This window comes from Octopus bimaculoides, chromosome 13 (genome assembly GCF_001194135.2).
Source record: "Octopus bimaculoides isolate UCB-OBI-ISO-001 chromosome 13, ASM119413v2, whole genome shotgun sequence".
Taxonomy (NCBI): domain Eukaryota; kingdom Metazoa; phylum Mollusca; class Cephalopoda; order Octopoda; family Octopodidae; genus Octopus; species Octopus bimaculoides.
Genome location: NC_068993.1, coordinates 46,791,919 through 46,813,666, shown reverse-complemented (window position 1 = coordinate 46,813,666; position 21,748 = coordinate 46,791,919). Strand labels below are relative to the sequence as shown.

General features: G+C 35.1%; 1 protein-coding gene across 7 annotated transcripts in view; it reads right to left on the bottom strand.

Annotated features, from left to right (window-relative positions):
• LOC106869699 (E3 ubiquitin-protein ligase MYCBP2) overlaps positions 1 to 21,748 on the bottom strand; it is a 145,882-nt gene that overhangs the window by 31,888 nt on the left and 92,246 nt on the right. For 3 of the 7 annotated variants that reach the window (XM_052972464.1, XM_052972463.1, XM_052972466.1), the window contains 3 exons: positions 14,068 to 14,172; positions 9,296 to 9,533; positions 2,193 to 2,513 (listed from right to left, as the gene is read on the bottom strand). In XM_052972464.1, the coding sequence (XP_052828424.1) occupies positions 2,193 to 2,513; positions 9,296 to 9,533; positions 14,068 to 14,172 (664 nt within the window). The remainder of the gene's footprint in view (positions 1 to 2,192; positions 2,514 to 9,295; positions 9,534 to 14,067; positions 14,173 to 21,748) is intronic. The other 4 variants (XM_052972462.1, XM_052972465.1, XM_052972469.1 and 1 more) reach the window with 2 other exon arrangements.

Here is a 21,748-nt window from a genome sequence, read left to right as displayed (position 1 = left end):
TTTTCCTTACACATACATTTTACATGAAAAGTAAATACTTTAAATAAAAGATAGAACCAGAGAGTTGGGTTTCTATTTTACAAGCCCAGGGTTCCAGGGAGAAAGTTACAATGATACACAAGAGAATTATAACAAAACATTACAGAAAATGAAATAAAAAGACAGATTTAAACCTAGCCAAGAGATATGTTTATGCTACAATTAGTATTATCTATTTCTTTATTGCCCACAGGAGACTAAACATTAGTAATGTCACACTGCCAAAATACCATGTCTTGCAACTGGCTCGTATACCCTCATCTGTCTCCAGACTTTCTCCTAATTACAACTGAAATTTGATCTACAAACTGGTATGTATGACAAAGGACATAGTAAAGATGATTGATAAAGTCATCCAAGGTCGGAATTGAACTCCACAACATAATGGTATGTAAGCAAATAGCAAATAGCATATTTGATGCTATCGGTTCTACCCCTTACTGCCACTAGCAATATACTTACTACTTAAGCCCTGTGCTCCCTATGGAGCATAGGCCATTGACAACTTTTTCCCACTGTCATCGATTCTAGGCTGTCTCTTCTCTCCTCTACTAGGTCAATGTGGTTCTGAATTGTCATCAATGCTTTTGTAATCAATTGTTCTAGAAGCTGGCATTAGCTGGTGCACTTCATAATATTCCAGATCAATCAGAAATTGAAGAAATCCAAGGAATGTTGTGTTTAGTTATGATGATGATTTACCAAACATTTTTTTGTTTCGAATTTCTTTGGGATTTTTGATAAGATGACCAGCACCAAATAAAGGAAACCCTAACCCAAAACAATATTTTACTTGTTTCAGTTATTTAAATGCGGCCATGCTAGAGCACTGATTTGAAGGGTTGGGTTTTTAGTCAACCGTATCAATCCCAATATTTATTTTCAAATGTGGATCCTATATTAGTTAGTTCTGTTTGTGACACTACTAAGTGAAGGGACATCAACAAAAAAGTCATTTTTTCCCTTCAAACACTATCAAAGAAAGACAAACTGAAACACACATGCACACACACACAGTGAACTTCTGCACAGTTTCCTACTACTAAAATCAGTCACCAAGCATTGGTCAACACAAGGTTTTATACAAGAGTGGTATTGAATACAAGACCAAGTACTTGCTTAGCAAACTTCTTAACCACACAGCCATACCTGCACCTTCAATATTTTACCATTATATCAGGGACATGCTGACAAGGCAGGCAGTGCCTACCTTGGATAAGATAGATCGATAGCAATATTTTCCTGTCATGGCAAAATACGCACCTAATCCAATAAAATCATGAAGGTTACTCTGATTACTATGTATAAAATGAAAAATATATTATTTCTTTATAGATTAGGTAGGCATAATTCACCCTTACCTTTCAATCTCAGTCTTTGAGCTACGCATATTACTTCTGTAGTACACGTGCTGCATACATTCCTACAACAACATTTTATTTACGTGCTATAAAGGCAGAAGTAAATCTGCCTACAACTCAGACAAGTGCCTGTGGTTTGCTTATTTTTTTGTGTGTTTTACTACATAAAGGCCACCAACTGCCTACCCTGAGTAATTGCTGATGGCATGTGCTTGCATTATATCTATTCTGGCCTCACTGATGGCATTTAATTTAACAGAAACCCTCTAAGATCAGAGAACCAGTTGCGCATGTGTGTGCATGTATATATATATTGTAACTGAAGCTGAGAATTTGTTGTGCATCTTTAGTTTCAAGCCAGTGAGATCTTCAAACGAAATGAGTTTTGCCTGAAGATTACAGTGGCATGAAACTCCACTTGCAAAGCAAACTCTCAGGTTTGGTTTCAATGAAACACAAAAAAAAACCCATATCCTCTTCAGCATGTATTAAACACTCCTTTCTGATCTGTTCAACATTATGCATCATAAGTGTGTGTGTGTATGTATGTATGTGTGTATATGTATGTATGCATGTACATACACACACATACACGTATACATACGTGTTCTTGGAGACATTGGCTCATACTTTTGTTTTAACCTAACACGTTTTGAATAGACACTTTCTTTACATTTCCTTCAATGAGGAACAAAGATAATAAATAAATGAAGAAATAAAAAACCAGAAAACCCTAAAAAAAAAAAAAAGGATGCAGGAGAGAGAAAAGTTTCAAAGCAGGCCCTTCCTCACCTGATTGTATCATCTTTTGGTGAGACTGCACCAATATTGAAAGTGGGTTTGATTGCTGCCTCACATGTGCTGCCTCCAGGTGGCACCACTGGTGCTACTGCTGCTGTTGCTGCTGCTGCTGCTACTGCGACTGGTGCTGCGTTTGGAACATTTGCGACAGTAGGCCCTCCAAGTTGAGGTGAGGCAGAACCTGATGAAGGTGGGCTTGCTCCATGTCCGAGACTACTGGCCCCGGAGTTGTGTTGCTGCTGCTGTTGTTGTTGTTGTTGTTGTTGTGGTGGTGGTGTAGGACTAGGAGCAGGACTACTGCTTGGGTCTCGACTAGGACACAGAAATGTATAATTTGGTTTTAAAAAGAGGGAAGAAAACTTTACAGTACAGCAAAGTTAACAACACTCCTTTTCTTATTTTAGGAATCTGCTTGTGTATGTGTGTAGAAAAAAAAGAATGTGTGTGTGTGTGCATGTCAGAGAGTATGTATGTACATCCATGAATATGTGTATATGCATGCATATATTTGTGCATGTCTGTATGTGTATACATATATATACACACACATACAGACATGATTATATGTGATATTTACAAACAAGCATACATACAGTTACACATATACCCCACGTTCATATAAACACGTGGTGTATGAGCATATATACACACACACAGATATGCATATACGTGTATATACCAATCCATACAAATATATTTCTAGGAAAATTTTACATACATTTCATTTGTTAGAGAATATTGTGTGTTGTCTTTATACATACACACATACACTAACATGCACAAATACTAACACATACACACTATCATACACTAACACAAACATACACACATATACACACACTAAAACATTACTGAGAAAAACAAACATACACACTAACATATATATATATACACCAACCCATGTACTAACACACATACGTAAACATTAACATACACAATCTAACACACATACTATAAAACCATGTACTAACACACACCCACTGTGAACCCATGCATTGACACACACACACACACACACACACACACACAGGCATTAACACACTTTAACTAATGCACATGCGATGAACACATGCACTAACACACACACACACACACCCACCCATAGACAGACATTAACACACATCAACACACTAATACACGCATCCATCCATCCATCCATCCATCCATACATACATACATACATATATGATCGTTGTTAGCAGTAAGCAGCAAAGCAGTTTCTAGTTGAAGCAACAACGGTGCCAGCAACAGCAGTGCAGTAGCAGCAGTTGAGGAAATTGCACAATCTGAGAGATGCAAGGAGGAAGGTAGGTGGTAACAGTGGTGGGGGAGAGAAAACAAAAAAAAAAAAAAAAAAAAAAAAAAAAAAAAAAAAAAAAAAAAAAAAAAAAAAGTGGGAGAGAAAATAAAATAATTCTTTTTTTTTTTAAATTCAAGAGAAAGAAAAGACAAATAATATAAATAAATAAAATTAGTCAATCATGTGACAAAGTTTTTCAGGATCAGAAGTGTTCACAGGAAACAGTGAGTGCTGTTAGGTTTGGTAGAAGTGTGTGTGGGTGATAGCAGTGCTGTGATGTTCATGCATTCCTGTCAAGGCCATTTGTGAAGTGAAAGAAGCCAAAGTGAAACGTGTAATTGTTTTATGACGGGAGTTGCTCATTAATGGGTGGTCAGTGTCAACAGGTCTGAATGAAGCTGAAAGTGAAATGTGTAATTGTTTTGTGAATGGAGATGGTCATTAGTGGCTTGTCAGTGTCAACAGGTGTGATGAATTAAATGAAATAGCCCATTATTTGGTTGTGAGGATAAGAAGCTCCCTTTGAAACCATGTGGCTTCATGTTTAGCGCCACAGCATTGCACCTTGGGCGAAGTATCTTTTATTATACCAAAGCCTTGTGAATGAATCTGGTAGATGGAAATTGTGTCAAAACCCATCATGTGTGTGTACAGACACACACAAGGTGGGCCGAAAGTCATGCACCAAGATAAAAAAACTCATTTACAATATATGGTAGATAATGGTTAATATAAGTAATATGTTTGGTGCATGACTTTTGGACCACCCTGTATACATTAATATACACATGCGTATGAGTGTGTTTATGTTTGTACCCCCTCCAGCATTTATCAGTAGGTGTTTGTTTGCATCCCTGTAAAACATAGTGGTCCAGTAAAAGAGATCAATAGGAATAAGTGCCAGATGATGAAAATTAAGTATTTGGAACAGTTCATTGGACCAAAAACCCTATAGAGTGGTGCCCCAGCATGGTCACAGACCAATGGCTAAAACAAGAAAAAGATAAAAGATACAGGCTAATGAAGGAAGTGAAATAAAATAGCTCCCAACAGTGGATAAATTTGACCCTTTCATTATCAAGGGGGTTCATCAATGAGTGATCAATATATTAATGTTTAGAGCATGTGTAGTTGATAGCACTGACATTCCATGTAATTTCTCCAACATTCATTGCAGTTTTAAGAGTGAAAGGAAACAGCGGCAAGAGTTGATCATGTGACCACTTCAGGACTTGAGATATTCAGCAATGAGTGACCAGTACTATTAGTTTTAGTGGATGTGTAGGCGATACGATGTTGTGATGTTCATGCAGTTCCCCACAGCCCAAATACCAGTGCTCAACTGGTATTTATTTCACAGACTCCAAAAAGGACAGACAAAGCAACCTTGACAGAATTTTAACTCAGAATGTAAAATCGGAAGAAATGCTACTGAGAATTTTTACCAGTCCTTTTTTTTTTTTTTGCAGAGGGAAGGTGGTGGTCAACTTCATTAACCCCAGTACTTGACAGGTACTTTCTTTTTATTTTGTCCAAAAGGATGAAAGGCTAGGTTGACCTTGGGAAGAATTAGAACTAAGAATGTGAAGAACCAAAAGAAATGAGACTAAGCATTTTGTCCAATGCACTAATGCCAGCTCACTAGTTTAATAATAATAATAATAATAATAATAATAATAATAATAATAATAATAATCCTTTCCACAACAGGCACAAGGCCTGAAATTTGGGGGAGGGAGATAGTCAATTACATCGACCCCAGTGCTTCACTGGTACTTAATTTATCGACCCTGAAAGGATGAAAAGCAAAGTCGATTTCGGCAGAATTTGAACTCAGAATGTAGCGACAGACGAAATACCGCTAAGCATTTCGTCCAGCGTGCTAATGAATCTGCCAGCTCGCTGCCTTAAATAATAATAATAATGATAATTTTTACATAGATAGAGAACCAGAAATTTTGGGAAGAGAGAACAGTTGATTATAGCAACTACAGTACTCGTCTGGTATTTTATTTTATCATTATTTACAATGGACAGATAGGTGTCACCTTGTTTGTTGATATCACAACATTCTGGTTGATGTACTCTCCAGCCTTCATCAGGTGTTCTGGTAGAATTTCGAACCCAACCCTTTATTTGACTAATGGGGTACACTGTTCTCATTCTTTAGGTATGTTGCTGATGCTATTTTTCTGTTGATATTATTTTTCAAGTCCCAGAATGACCAGAGAAGAAAATCCAACAGATGACAGAGAGAGAATCCAACAAGATCTAGAAAAGTTGTACAAGAAAGAATTTGAGAAGGTGAAGACACACCAGATTAAGAAGCTTAGGAAGCTCAAAGGTCAGAGAATAAAGACCAAAATGGGTCACCCACCTGTGAAAGCAGTAATTAATGTAAGTAGCTGACATCTGGACAAACTATGGATGACGATGATAACATGACATCGAATACATGACAAATCATGCAGGGATGAACAGAATAGTACAGATGCAAAACAAAGCAACAACAGCATGCATGTATTGCATTATTCAATACATCCCATGCCATTGTTAAAAGTGGGTGTAAAATTCTGGTGAAGAGTAGGGAGATGGAGGTGAGGAAGAGGATTTAACTTTTGTTAATAAATAATAAGCATGTAAACTTGTTTGAGCTAAGAAAATTTTTCAAAAAATTGCAAAAAAAAAAAAAAGTAAATTTTTCCAATTAAATTAAATGCAAAAAGCATTAAAAACAAGAACCTATGCACAACCAATTTTATACATGTAAACATATACGTGTGTGCGCGCGCATGTGTGTGCGTGTGTGTGTGTGTATGCATACACACCCACACATCCATCCTCATATATCACAGGTATATGGTTCCAAAAAAAAAAGGGACACTGTATTAAATGAATCAGATGTAAATGAAAAAATAGAAATATGAGGAAAATGGGTTTTGTTTCAAGACACCATGTTGTACTAAGCATTGCAGATGGTCGCAGTCTAAGCAGAATCTTGGACTGATCATCACTCTGTATTGTCACAGATCAATTTGTGATAAGCATAACATGATTCACAATTAGTATATCAGGTTATCCCAGATCAGTGATGAACAAATCAGTGATAAACAAGGGGAGATGTATGTATGTATATAAAGCCTTCAACTTTTTCTATCTAAAAGGAGTTTTATAACCCAATATTTACTATTATTCATAGCTTTATTCGCTTCAAGATCCACTGTTTCCAAAAAAAGAATTATTTCACATTCTCTTGAAGTTTAAAAATATTTATGATGTCAACAACATATAGATGTTGTTGCTAAGAATAAAGTTTCTAAAACTAATAAAGAAATTTGAAGGATTGCTTTGGTCCAGTGGTGGAATTCCCATCATGGTTACAAGAGATGTGGGTTCAAGTTCCAAAGACATCCTTCAACTTTTTCTATCCAAGGGACTTTTTAAATCCAGTATTTAAACACTATCATTTATAGCTTTATCTGCTCCAAGATCAACTTTTCCAAATACTGAATGAATCAATATCTACACAATTCCATACTTTATGAAGTACTTTGCCCAAATATGTGGTCCTACTAGTTACTGAAACAGTAACTGGTAGAACAACAAATCTACTTAAATATACAAATATTAATTAAATAAGGCATTAACAGTATATATGAGAATAAATTAGTAAATTTACCAGTTTTGTATCAAGTGTCCAGTGTTGATAACTTATTTAAATAATGGACTGAGATATCTTAGTATCAATATAGGAACACTGCCATATCTGTCCTGATCTTGTGTCACTATGTTCTCTCATCTGTTAGCGAAACTTAAACCAGTCCTGAAGAGGCTTAAACATAGAAACCGAAACTAGTTGATTAACTCTTTTATCCTGATTACTGAGAGTGTTGTGCTATAATCACATGGTGGGTTTAATTTCTATGGGTCTATATCATGGATTTATACTCTTTTACTCTTTTACTTGTTTCAGTCATTTGACTGCGGCCATGCTGGAGCACCACCTTTAGTCAAGCAAATCGACCCCAGGACTTATTCTTTGGAAGCCTAGTACTTATTTTATCGGTCTCTTTTGCCGAACCGCTAAGTTACGGGGACGTAAATGCACCAGCATCGGTTGTCAAGCGATGTTGGGGGGACAAACACAGACACACACAAACACCCTAATATATGTTAATACACCTACGCCTAATATATGTTTATTTAGCATATATATATATATATATGCGTAAATCTATATAGGATGGTCATGGCTGGAATGTCTTTAATCATAGACTGGTGCAATGAGTGCTGACCTTGGGATGGGGCTAACCAACAACATAAAGAAGCCCATAAGAATGCATCTACAGAATTGAATAACCTGCAAGAAACAGCAGGCTAATCTCCTTCAAATCACAACCCACCATTCAAAAGATATTTTTTTTTTTTTGAAAAAGAGATACATTGGATGATGTCGTCAGAATACACTATGCCTAACGAAAACAAACAGGAAGAACACAGTTGAAATACTTTTCATCATACATAATATAAGAAAGGTTGACCTGGACCTAAACAACAACAACAAAATAGATGCTTTTATAAAACGTGTCCTTCAATCAATTTTTCTGAGCACAGTGGCCTCACCAAATTCCCTAATTCACTCTACAGACAATCACACAACTGGAGGAACCCACTATGTGATTGCTCGATTTATATTATACTTTCATTTGTTTGACCAGTACATTGCTTATAGTCAACTCTTGTTTGCTTGGACTCCTTTATTCTCTGTTTAGCATTGGTCCAGTCTGAGCCCTAATTGTCTGAATCTATTATATGCTTTTTTTAATGTATCCTTACCCTTTATTTTATTTCACATCCTACAGTTTTAAAAAGAAATGGGAGATAGATCACTAAATCACCAAGGTACAAGAACACTCTGGCTAACCTTCAATGGCCAACAATTAGCATAAGTTACTAAAGGCATGTTGAGCAGACCAGAAATCACTGACTGGAGTGACGAGCTAGGTATACAATGTACGAAAAACAACAATAAAAAAAAAAATGGGGTGATGGTCAGCATTGGAATGCTTTGACTACTGGTCTAACTGAAAATGAGGCTTAAATGATAACACCCAAACAAAACAAACATTCCAGAATTATTCACTATTTCATCTGCTTAGGTACCACACAAATGTATTGAAATACCTCTTTTATCACAATTGTAATGCTTAGGTAACAAACTTAATGCTTTACTAAAACAGCTGTAATCCTTAGTTCGTACAGTTTCAATGCTCATTTCATAGTTTTACTGCTCAGTTATAAAGTTTTAACGATCAGTTGATATAATTTTTTACTTAATAGTTTTAATGTTCAGATAATGGTTTTTACTGCTCATTCACTATAGTTTCATTGCTCAGTTATAGTTTTAATGCTCAACTAATGCAGTTGTTACTGCACAGTTGTAGTTTTATTGCTCAACTAATGCAGTTGTTACTGCTCAGTTGTAGTTTTATTGCTCAACTAATGCAGTTTTTACTGCTCATTTAATATTGTTTTATTGCACAGTCATATTTTGATGCTCAGCTAATGCAGTTTTTGCTGCTCATTTAAGATTGTTTTATTGCACAGTTATAGTTTTAATGCTCATCTAATGCAGTTTTTGCTGCTCATTTATATAGTTTTATTGCTCAGTTAACAGTTTCAATATTCAGTTAATATAGCTTTAATAGTTAGTTAATGTAATGTTACTGTTCAATTAATATAGTTTTAGTGCTCAATTACTAAGATTTTAAAACAACAAGAAAAAGAAGCTCACCTTGATCTAACTGGTGACAACTGGCGTGAGTGGTCAGAGACAGGACTTTCCGATACTGCTCTCTCCACACTGGGTTCCCGGGGCAAGTTTCCCCGCAGTGCTCTCTGAGCAAAAGCACTAGCTGGAACTGCTGCGGAGGGCAAATCCTCCTTTATCACCACCACCTGCTCTTTGCCCTCCTTTCTGCTGTTTTCCTCTTTCTGGGAAGTCCGCATAGGAGATCCGTGTCGGGAAGACCCTAGAATGTTGATGATGGATGAAAACAGTCACACATGATACACCTTGCATGGGGAAAAACACAACGAATGAAAAACCGAATTTGCATGCATACAGACATATATAAATATACTCATATACATACATACATACATGCAGACAGACACACTACCAATTTTCCGACAACCTTGGTTCCAGGTTCATGTCAGATTATCCATGTTGTTGAATTTAAAAGTGGTTACATAATAATAATAATTCTGAGTAAATTCTTAGAAGACTGCTGTCACATTAATAATTTTTTTTTTCCTACTAAACCTTCACTACACACTTTTGTTTATTCACTAGAAACCAACCCTTCAACTATGATAATATGAAGATGCAAACATTGAAAAGCAAAAAAAAAAAAAAGAATCTAAAGCCACACACTAACTTCCTAACCAGTGGACCCCTCACCAAATTGAAAGTGAAGTGCATATATTTATCATTTCTTCTTTCATGTTGACACTGTGTTCTTTGTGCAGTGAAGGTAAGTTAACTATTAATTTACTTTGCACACAGAAAGAATCCTTAGTCGATTCACATGTGATGGTAGACTTAGCTTTAAACATTTGCACCTTCATATTATTAGTGTTAGCGAGTGTTTCGACTTTCTAATGAATAAATGCCTGTATGTCTTAAAGGCCAGATAGCGAAAAAATTAACAATAGTTGTTACGTGAGTACCTATAGTTGTCCTCACGTAACTATAGGTCAATTAAAATAGGTACCAGATCATCAGCTGTCAGAAATTGGTTACATACCTGTATGTGTGTATGCCTATATAAATATTATTACAATTAATAACTTGTTCTTTCAAACAAGTATATAATATCACACAAAAATATAGAAGTCAACATAATAGTAGTGGGGTATAATAAAAAATGTTGTATACATATATACAAGTTCGAAATACTGATTTGCCATTTCAACATATTTGGAAGATAATTAGAAGAGGGTCCAATTTATTCTAAGATTGGTTAAGCTAATTATAAACTGAGCCTTTAGAAAAAAGTTATTACATAGAGATATGTTGAAGCAACAAATTAATGTCCAAATAGTACATGTGTAACAACCAGAAGTGAATGAAATCTATGCGGACATATACACACACACACATCACATACATATGCAATATATATTTGTATACAAATGTGCATATATTGCATATGGGTTTCATATTTGCACACACACACACACACACACATATATAACATATTTACAGCATGTGTGTGTATCTATATATAGACAGAGAGATAGATATTTACAAGCAGTTAAATATATATCCGATCTTAGAGCGACCAATGGTTTTGCATCCATAAAGTGGTAGGCCTTATAGACAGCTCATCAGACTCAATGGCAAATGAGTGATCAATGGTTCCACTTTGTGGATGTGAAACCATTGGTTACTATTTAACCAGACATATATTTAACTGCTTGTAAATACATTACTGCTCTATTCTTTAGAATGTACTTCTTTTTGGGATATACGATACACCGACTATATATATACATATATATATATATATATATATATATATACACACATATATGAAGCATGTACATAATATATGCATACATGAATACATATGCAATATATAAAAAAAACTCAACTCCGTCGGTCATGAATGACCATGGGCACACATAAGAGGTTCCCCTCTGGGGCACAAGTCTGGGTGGAATGTTGCCTCACCAGCAAACACATAGCCTCGGGTTGTTTTTTATGGAAGACCAGCAGTCACCCATGCATACCAGCCACCCCTCTCCATGCCACCAATGTTATCGAAGGGAAAGGCAAAGGCTGATACAGCTTGGCACCAGTGGTGTCGCAACTCATTTCTACAGCTGAGTGAACTGAAGCAACAGGAAAGAAAGTGTCTTGCTCAAGAACACAACACACAGCCTGGTCCAGGAACTGAACTTACAAACTCACAATCATAAGCTCAACACTCTAATCACTGAGCCATGCACCTTCACATATGTAATATATATATGCATATATTTTATATATGTATGTAAGTATCATATATTGCATGTGATACACATATAAAATACATAACAAATACGCATATACATATGTGTAAGTGCATGTGCATGGATATAATGATGTAAATGAATGTACACACACAATATGCATGTACCAGTGCAATCAGGCATGCAAACACAATTAAGCAACCACAGAAACCAATGACCTTATCAGGTTAGTAATGAAAGTTATTTGACAACAGATTTTGACAATGTTTGAAGTTATGAATAAATAGCTCCAACTCTGCCCTAATCATGGAGACCTATAGCCAAAAGTGTTCCAGCCATGATCACACTGTCCATTTATATATATATATCAAGTACTGCATCGTATGAAATGTTCTTCTATTTCATGATGTTAGGACTTGATTAGAGGAAGAGGTTTAATAGGGCCAGAATGTTTGGCACTGTCTATTGTACTCATCATAATTGAAATGTAAGTCAATAGACTGACGCTGTTTATTCTTCACCACATAATTATCTCTAATTACACTACACAGCAACTCATCCCTGAACACGTACCTGTACTCTGAGCCACAAACTCACCATTAAGCACATAGCCAATATAGTGAAATCCCTAATCCCATATTTGTACCCTAAAATCACCCACTAAATACATCCTGTACACTAAAATCCCTCCTTAAATACATACCAATATACTGAAACGCCTCTCTGAACACATATCTGCAAAATGAAATCCTCAACAAAGCCGACTTGTACTCCATCAACCCTCATTAAACCCTCATTAAACTCACTGCCAATCCTAACTTTACTCCCAGGACCCACAGACATACCTTCCCATTATCTAATTTTCAACATCTGGCAATTTATGATCCATTCATCTAAATCAGGGGTCGATGAACCAGGGTAAATTACCCCAAATGTGGTAAAAATGAAATTCTTGGAGGTAATGAGGACTCATTAGACAAGAAAATTACACAAAAAAACATATTCCTCGTTATCTATGATTTTCTTCCTTTCAAATCAAGCGGGGTTACGTCAGTGTAAATAAATATATTTTGGGGTAATTGGTTAAAAAAGTTCTCCGGCCCCTGATCTAAATGTACCTTATTCAATGCTCCATCTCCATCAAAGAAGAAATAAAAAAGGAAAAAAAAACCTTATATGAGGGTGACAAGCACTAAGTAGAATCTTTTGTTCTTTTCTCTCAGACATTCTAGAAATATAGCAGCTGTGGTTACATATCTTGCAGCAAACCCAGACTGTACATTATCCAGCCTAGCTCTAATATTGAACCCCTCGCCATAACTTTTCTTGCATAGTTCATCAAGGTTGAACCTTCTGTAACTGAACATTTCAAGCATACCACTTGGGAAGAAAGGATTGGGCCTTGATTATGGGCATAAAAACAAACACTGCCTCTCATAATACAGGAACAGATAATGTCCCCACAGGTAACCTGTCTGCTCAATCCTCTCATTCACATTAACATGTGTGTGTGTGTGTGTGTGTGTGTGTGTGTGTGTGTGTGTGTGTGTGTGTGTGTGTGTGTGTGTATGTGTGTGTGTGTAAATACATCATTCATACACACACACAGAATATGATATTGATGATTAACTGAAAAAGACAACAGGATCAAGAAATCATCCAGCATCGAAAGTAGAAAGAAAGAGACAGATTTGGTTAGAAAGAATGTGACATTAATGAGAAAAAGGTTTTAGGCATGCATGCATGCTTGCAAACCACACACACACACACACACACACACGCGCACACACACACACAGAGGTTTTTCTCATTAGTGAAACATACATTAGAAATGAAAACATTCTCCATCCACTAATACATCTTTGCTGCCAAACAAAATCAAAGACCCAACCCTGAAAGTGTTAACAGAAGGGCATGGCTGAAAAGGCCAGTCAGTGGGTTAGTAGGGTGCAACCTAACAACCAGATCCCCTTAAACCAATGCTCACTAGGAGGGGGAGATAGCATGGTGTAGCAGGGGGAAGGGTAAGCATTTCTGAAAGCAGGAACAAGAGCAAACAAAAAATAAATAAAACTTTTTAAAATTCCACAAAAAATAAAGTGAAAAACAAAATCATTTAATAATTAAAAAAATAATTTTTTTCTTTAAAAACGTTATTATTATTAATATTATCATTACTATTATATATATATATTACACAATAATAATAATCATGAACCTTTCTACTGTAGGCATAAGGCCTGGAATTTGTGGGGAAGGGATAAGTCAATTACATCGACTCCAGTATTCAACTGGTACTTATTTTATCAAACCCAAAAGGATGAAAGGCAAAGTCGACCTCAATGGAGTTCAAATTCAAAATTTAAAAGGGAACAAAGTGCCACTAAACATTTTGCCTTGCAAGCTAACAATTCTGCTAGCTCACTGCAATAATAACAGTAACAATAATAATAATAATAATAATAATAATAGATGGGAAAAAACAATGAAAAACAACAAAACAAAACTTAAAAAATCAACAAATAAAGCAGTAGGATTTTTTTTCACCTGAGCTGTGGCAAGAACTGGAGCCACGAGAGGATACTTTCTTGGGAGTGCCTGGTGGTGAGGGGAGAGGTGTCGGACCATTCCCGTTAAAGCGACTTTCACAGCCTGAAGAAATAGGGTTGGCAAATCAGAATTGGTTTGAAATACATAGGTGTTTGTGGTTTTGGGTGTGTTTCTTAATGATTTGTTTTGCATTTTTGCACAATAATAATAATAATTTCTAATGAGAGCACAAAGCTACCAATTTGAAGGAGAGCAGTTGATTAAATCTAGATTAGTATTTAACTGGCCGTCTATTTTATCATCCCAGAAGGAAAAAAGGGCAAATTCAACCTAGGCAGAATTTGAACGCAGAACATGAAAGGACAGAAAAAATACAAGCTATTTTGTCCCATGTTCTACTGATTCTGCTAACCCATCATCTTCCCAACTATATTAATAATCCTTTCTACTATAGGCACAAATATGAAATTTAAAATATTTTTACTGGGAGGGTGCGAGTCCGTTACATCAATCCCAGAATGTAACTGGTACTTAATTCCTCAAACCTGGAAAGATGAAAGGCAGAACTGACCTCAACAGAATTTGAACTCAGAACATACAGATGAACAAAATGCTGCTAAACATTTTGTCCAGCATGCTTACAATTCAGCCAGCTTGCTGCCTTGGTGGTGGTGGTGATAATAATACTAATGATAATAATAATAATAATCCTTTCTACTATAGGCACAAGGCCTGAAATTTTGGGAGACGGGACAAGTCGATTACATCGACCTCAGTGTTTCACTGGTACTCAATTTATGGGCCCCGAAAGGATGAAAGGCAAAGTCAACCTCAGCCGAATTTGAACTCAGATCGTAGAAACAGGCAAAATACCGCTAAGCATTTCGTCTGGCACGCTAACAATTCTGCCAGCTCACCACCTTAATAATAATAATAACAATAATAACCATTGTTATTATTGTTGTTGTTGTTGTTGTTATTTCTTACATAGGCACAAAGCCAGAAATACAGAGCAGGGAGGGAACAATGAATTATGTAGGCATCCGGTATTTAACTGCTACATTTTACTGGTCCCAGAAGGATGAAAGGCAATGCTTTCTAACATATACACAACCATACAAATTTTTATGGTTGGTTTGTGCAACTGCATTTTAACTATGACATATTTTACTGACACCACCACCCACCCACCTCTGGGGCAGAGGGATGGAAAAGTCTGCCCATATTCCACTTTACTATAAATAATAATAATAATAATAATAATAATAATAAAATGAAAACAAAAATTGCAGGAGACACTAAAATGATAATAAAATAAAAAATATTAAATAAGCATAGTGTGGTTTGAGGGATGGCTTGGGTGCATGTAACATTGAAATTTGAAACCTGTAGAAAAAAAATTGGTTTACAGAATTCCTTGCAATAGGAAAAAAATACAATCAAAATTTGATGACAGAAACTAAATACATTTTTTGGAAAAGTGAATCTTGAAGCATATACAGCTATAAATAATAGCATGTAAATAACTGGGTTGAAACCTCTTTTGGATAGAAAATGGAAAATGTCAAAAGCGGGCCACAAGACACAAACCAATATCTCCTATACCAATGGCAGGAGCCTATTATGGACAGCATTCAACTTTTACTATCCAAAAAGGTTTCACAACCAAAAATTTATATGCTGTTATTTATACAGCCATATGTGCTTTAAGATCCACTGTTCCAAAGAAGAATTATTTCATGTGCACTTGAAAGTTTAGACATTCTTATAACATATAAATTCATTTTGGCAGAATCGTTAGCATGCCAGACAAAATCCTTTGCAGCACTTCCTCCAGGTTTTATCTTATGGGTTCAAATTCTACTGAGATCAACTTAGTCTTTCACCCTTTCAGGGATGTCAAAATAAGTACCAGTTGAGCACTGGGGTGATGTAATCAACTAGCTCACTCCCCCCACAAATTTCAGCCTTTTACCTATGGTACAAAGGGTTTTGCGCATATAGTAGAAAGGATTATAATATATATTAAACATAACATATTACATTATTGCTTGATATCAACAAGTACACTATTAACAGCAGCACTACAGATTAAAACAGAAGTAGCCATAAATATATACATAACTTGGGATTATATAAATCCAAATTATGCAAATAACACATCTATATAAGATAAACCAGGTACCCAACTCATCTATAGCCTACCTCACAGAGCAGGCTCATTATGATGGAAATAACAGCTAAATCTCAATCAGATTGTAGTGTATCTCCTTTTGAATTAAGAAAGGACACATTAGATGTTGTAGTCCTATATATATTGTCTCAAAAACAGAAATATAAATGGAATGGTCATATCTGGTATACCTTCAATCACAGGTTGTGAGTTTTATCACTGATATCCTAGAGCTGAACAACAATAAGGGAATATGTAAATTATACAATATAAAAGGAAATATTTTTAGGGATAAAAAACTGTAGTCAGTTGTGATGACTACAAACTACAACTAGCCCCTAATGAGGAAGAAAAGCAAATCTGACCTCAGTTAAATTTGAACTTATAACACAAAAGTATGTAACTTATTACTGTAAGCCATTTAATGAGACACTAACACTGCTATAACACAATCCCCACTCAGTTATAATAATAATAATAATAATAATTATTCCCTTTCTTCTCCACATCTTTTATGTAACCCCCATACATAGTAAATTGTCCTTGTAATGTCCTCCCTGATTGAAACCCCTTCGCAAATAAAAGAAATCATCATTCCTACAACTGTTTAACACAGCACCTTCACTGGGTGATGAAACAAGGTGTCAGCTGTCCTCAGCCAGTGAGCTATGGTAACCTCCTTCATTTAGATTTCAAGAACTTTGTGGAAGATTTCTCCCGTTCCAATCAACGCTATTTTATGTTCGTGCGTTTGTCTTCACATTTACCTTTTCAAACTAGTTTGTGAGCTTCGTATGTATAGACCCCAGGATTCCAACAATAACAGTTCACCTTCTTCAATGACCATTATTATTATTATTATTATTATTATTATATCCGAAGGCGGTGAGCTGGCAGAATTGTTAGCATGCCAGACAAAATGCTTAGCGGCATTCCATTCATCTGCACATTCTGAGTTCAAATTCTGCCAAGGTCGACTTTGCCTTTCATCCTTTCAGGATCGATAAGTACCAGTTGAGTACTGGCGTCAATGTAATCAGTTATGCCCCCTCCCTAAATTTCAGGCCTTGTGCCTATAGCAGCAAAGATTATTATTATTATTATTATTATTATTATTTCTAACATAGATACAATCACAAATTGGGGGGGTGGGGGTCACCTTTGGGATATATCCTTTATCAACCCAAAAAAGATGAAAATCTTAGACGCCTCTACTGAGATTTCCCCACTGTTTTACTAACTGTGTCACACATTGCTTCTTTATTCACTAAAAGGCTAGACATGATGTGACAGGAAATAGCTAATCCCATCTAATAACACCAGCATTACACTGGTTCTTATTTAGTCCAAGTCTGGAAAGATGAAAGGTCAACTGAGATTCAAAATGAGATCAACGTAACGTAACTCTATACTGCAATACATTTTGTCAACATCCTGCCAATTCTGCTAAGCACCACCACTACTAACAACAAAAATATGTTCACAACTGAAACAAAAAGAATATGTAAACATTTAATACTAACCATAATAGAACATGTAATTCGAAATCATATATAAATACATATAAGAATATTACTGGTGCATACATACATTCATACATATATTATAGTCTCATACATATATCATAGATTCACACATACAAGCTCATATTGCAGATATACAATGTATGTGCGTGACACACATATATCATAGATATGTGTGTGACACATAGATACACAATATGTCTATGATATATGCATATATATATATTACAGACTCATAGATATGCAATGAGTGTATATTACAGACTCATATATTATAGATACACAATGTATGCATATATGTGTGTATACATGCGCATGCACGCACGCACACACACACACACACACACACACACATAGAGGAGAAGTGTATGTCATTAGCTTTAAAATTTCAAAGTAGATATAAACAATATACACATCAAATATTTCTATGGCTACAAAGAAGCCATATTATAATCAAGAGATATCACAGGAAGTATTTAGAATGCATATACAAAGATATAGCAAAAATAAATATATATATATATATATATGTATATATATATATATATATATATATATATATATATATATATATATATATACAAGCACAACATTCATGCAATATTCAGTTAGACAACAGGATTTTTAAAAAATGATATTCAAAATTTGTGTTTATTATCTTAAGATTCAAATAATCCAAATGGCATTTCTCCCAGTAATCTTACAAATAAAGCTGTAATTTTATTATTATTTTGTTATATTTTATTGTCTTATTTATCATTAAATTTATTTTGTATTATATTATTATACCATCATATACCAATGTTGTTTTACTAATCTGGTAAAGAAGTAAAATAGTATGTATACAATAAAAAAAAACCACCTAGTTGTGACACCTTAAATTACTTTAAAATGAAACATTTTATTATAAGTAAGCAGTGTTAGTTGATTATAAACATATGAAAAGTAGAAAATTCCATCAAGAAAAAATTATTTCATGCAAAGAAAATAAATAAATGAAGAGATCATAATAGATCAAGATGGCAAACAACTTAGATGAAACAAATTGGGATTGAGAGAAGTCACGCTATAGCACATTGTCAAAACATCCCACCCATGCCTGCATGGAAGAAAAGTGTCATAAGTGAGTAAATAAGAATCCCCTACATGCTAGAAGCAAAACTTCCAAGTCACACTGCAACTGCCTTAAAAGAAAGGTCAAACTGGATAACGTACACAATAAAAAAAATAAATGGAATGAACAATGTTGGAATGCCTCTAATAATCTTGATGATATGTGCTCATAGTGATCAATGATCAAACACTGGTATCCAAGCTAAAGCTAAAGAGACTGGTATTCAAACCAATGGGAAATTTAGCTTTCATTTTACAACCCCTAAAAATAAGAGTGGATAATGATACTCCAAAAAGAAACAGAGACATCACAAATGATTAAGTAAAAAAGGTTTAAACATCATAACTTCCCATCTGTCTAAAACAAAATGCCGTTTGTTTCGTATCTTTGCAGTGGGAACACAGTACGTGTGTGCGATCAGAGATGAAATCCAGCCCCTTTAGTTAGGATCCTGGCAGGCAAACAACTTGATCAGTTGTGACTGTGATTTCTCTTCTTTCCTGGAACTGTCAGTTTTACCAGTATAGGTAGGAGAAGAACATGACTGATATGATGTGTGGTATAACACATCTGTAGTTAAAGAACAAATTCGACCCATACACATCCTCACCTTCTCACACACACACATACAAGTAAAATTTCAAAGTTGATAGTAAAGAGATGCAACAGGAATCTAATATCAGAATAGTAATCCTTAAAAGATGCATACAAGAAATATAATAATCCAAGACTGTGACTGGCAATGAAAATTACCTTTATTTTATCAAAAGAAAAGTAGGCAGTGTTCCCACAAGCATAACAACGTTTCCCAAGCTATTTACTTTTCTTTAGACTGTATATAAAAAAAAGTGAGGTTTCCACCATTTTCCCCAACATCAGGCACTAATAATGTATCTAAAGATTTTACAATCATATTTCTGGTTAGTAGTGTACCTAAACATTTTACAGTCATATTTCTGGCTGTACATCAATGTGTATAAGAGATGTTAACAAGAGGAAGTGGGTTAGAGAGGGCTGCAGTTTGAGGGGTTAAAAAGATGAGTAACCCTAAAAAAAAAAATTTTTTTAATCATTCGCCTAACGAAAAAGATCTGGTGAATGTGTCCTAATATGGCACTCAGTAGGAGACACAAATATCATTAAGAAAATATCCCCTACATATGGTATAATTTAACCCTTTACACATGAAAGCTTACTGGTGCACTAATTACTTTGTCACCTAAGGAGATAGCCTACTAGTGTTAAAAGTAGGGTGGTCTGCAATAAAACGAATCAATCCAGAATAAGCTACTGGTGCTTATTTTTACTGAGTCACTGGGGAAGAAATGCAAGGCTGACATGAATGGGATTTGAAATCAGAATGAAGGAGGACATCACTGAACACTATCACTTACTCTACTTAATACTTCGGCGTTTAAACCAACCATATCTGGCCAAAATAATCTATGTTTTATCATCGAACTGGCCAGATCCAGCCTCTCACACTTAATCTACAATATTATTCTAAAAATAATCACATTCACTGCAATTTCAAGGCTATGAGATAATGAATGATTAATTCAAAACAGTATGACTATATAAGATTCACATTTGACACAGAAATCTCGATGCTAAAGGGTTAGTCACATTACTAGCTGAGCTGCCTCCACCAGTGTATTGTGATACTTTACTGTCTAAGCTACTCACCTCTACTACTGCAATCTAGCACTGTATTGTCACACTTTACTTATCTTAGCTACTTCAACCTTTACTCTTCTTATCTGAGCTACTTATACTTATACTCAGCTTATCTCAGCTACTTCTACCTATACTCTACTTAGCTACTTCTACCAGTTTTATGACACTTCACTTTACTGTCTGAGTCACTCTGCCATTTTATTGAGGAACCAATACCAAAGAGTTTGTCAAGTACTCAGCAAGACTAATGAGTCCTCTCTCTCACATTATTTCCATTCACTTGCTAATCACTTTATAGGGTGTGCATGATGCATTTTATTACGGCATTAATGCTAGTAAGGGTTGCTTTGTCTCCTGCAAAATTAAGGCGGTCTTCAGTCATTGGAGGCAAATATGACTAGGATTATGAAAAGAAGGGAGTGGATACCATAAGGATGAAAGAGGATAGAATGAGTGTAACAGAGTGAAACAAGGTGATGGTAGAAGATTAAGTAATAGAAGAGAGATGGTTGTTGAGAAAGATATTGAATGGAAACATGAACAGTGTAATGGGGGGGGGGGGGAATAATGATGGGTGACGGTAAGATATAGAGAGTAAGTGGTGGAAACACTAAAGATGTATGGTGGTAAATGAGAATGGTAGATATGAATGAAGAGTTGCATAGGGAAAAGAGAATGGCAGCTTGTAGTAGAGGGTAAAAATATCTGAAGATGTCTAGAAAGAAAGGGAAAAAATATTTTTTTCTCAATTTGGGACTTGAACAAAATATCTCTAATGCCTTGATCATATTGAGTGGAATCATCAACGAAAAAATCAGTTCTAGGAAGTAATCAAAATAAAACCAGTTAAAATGAATGAAATATACTAGGACACATACACATACATAAACACAGATGCACAGAATTACATGCACACAAACTATGTGATTATGGAAATTAAGAAAAAAAATGAAGTATCAAAGAAGTCTTAGCTCTTAGTTTAATTTACTAATTAAGTTGCTCAAATGTACACTGACAACATCATGGCAAATTGTGAGGTTTCTTTTTTTTTTTTTAATTAACATTTAGCAATATTCCTGGAAAGTTGAGAAACAAATTCTTTTCCACAATTCTTTCCACACAACTAGAAGCTAGATACTGTAAAATAATAATAATAATAATAATAATAATAATAATAATAATAATAATAAT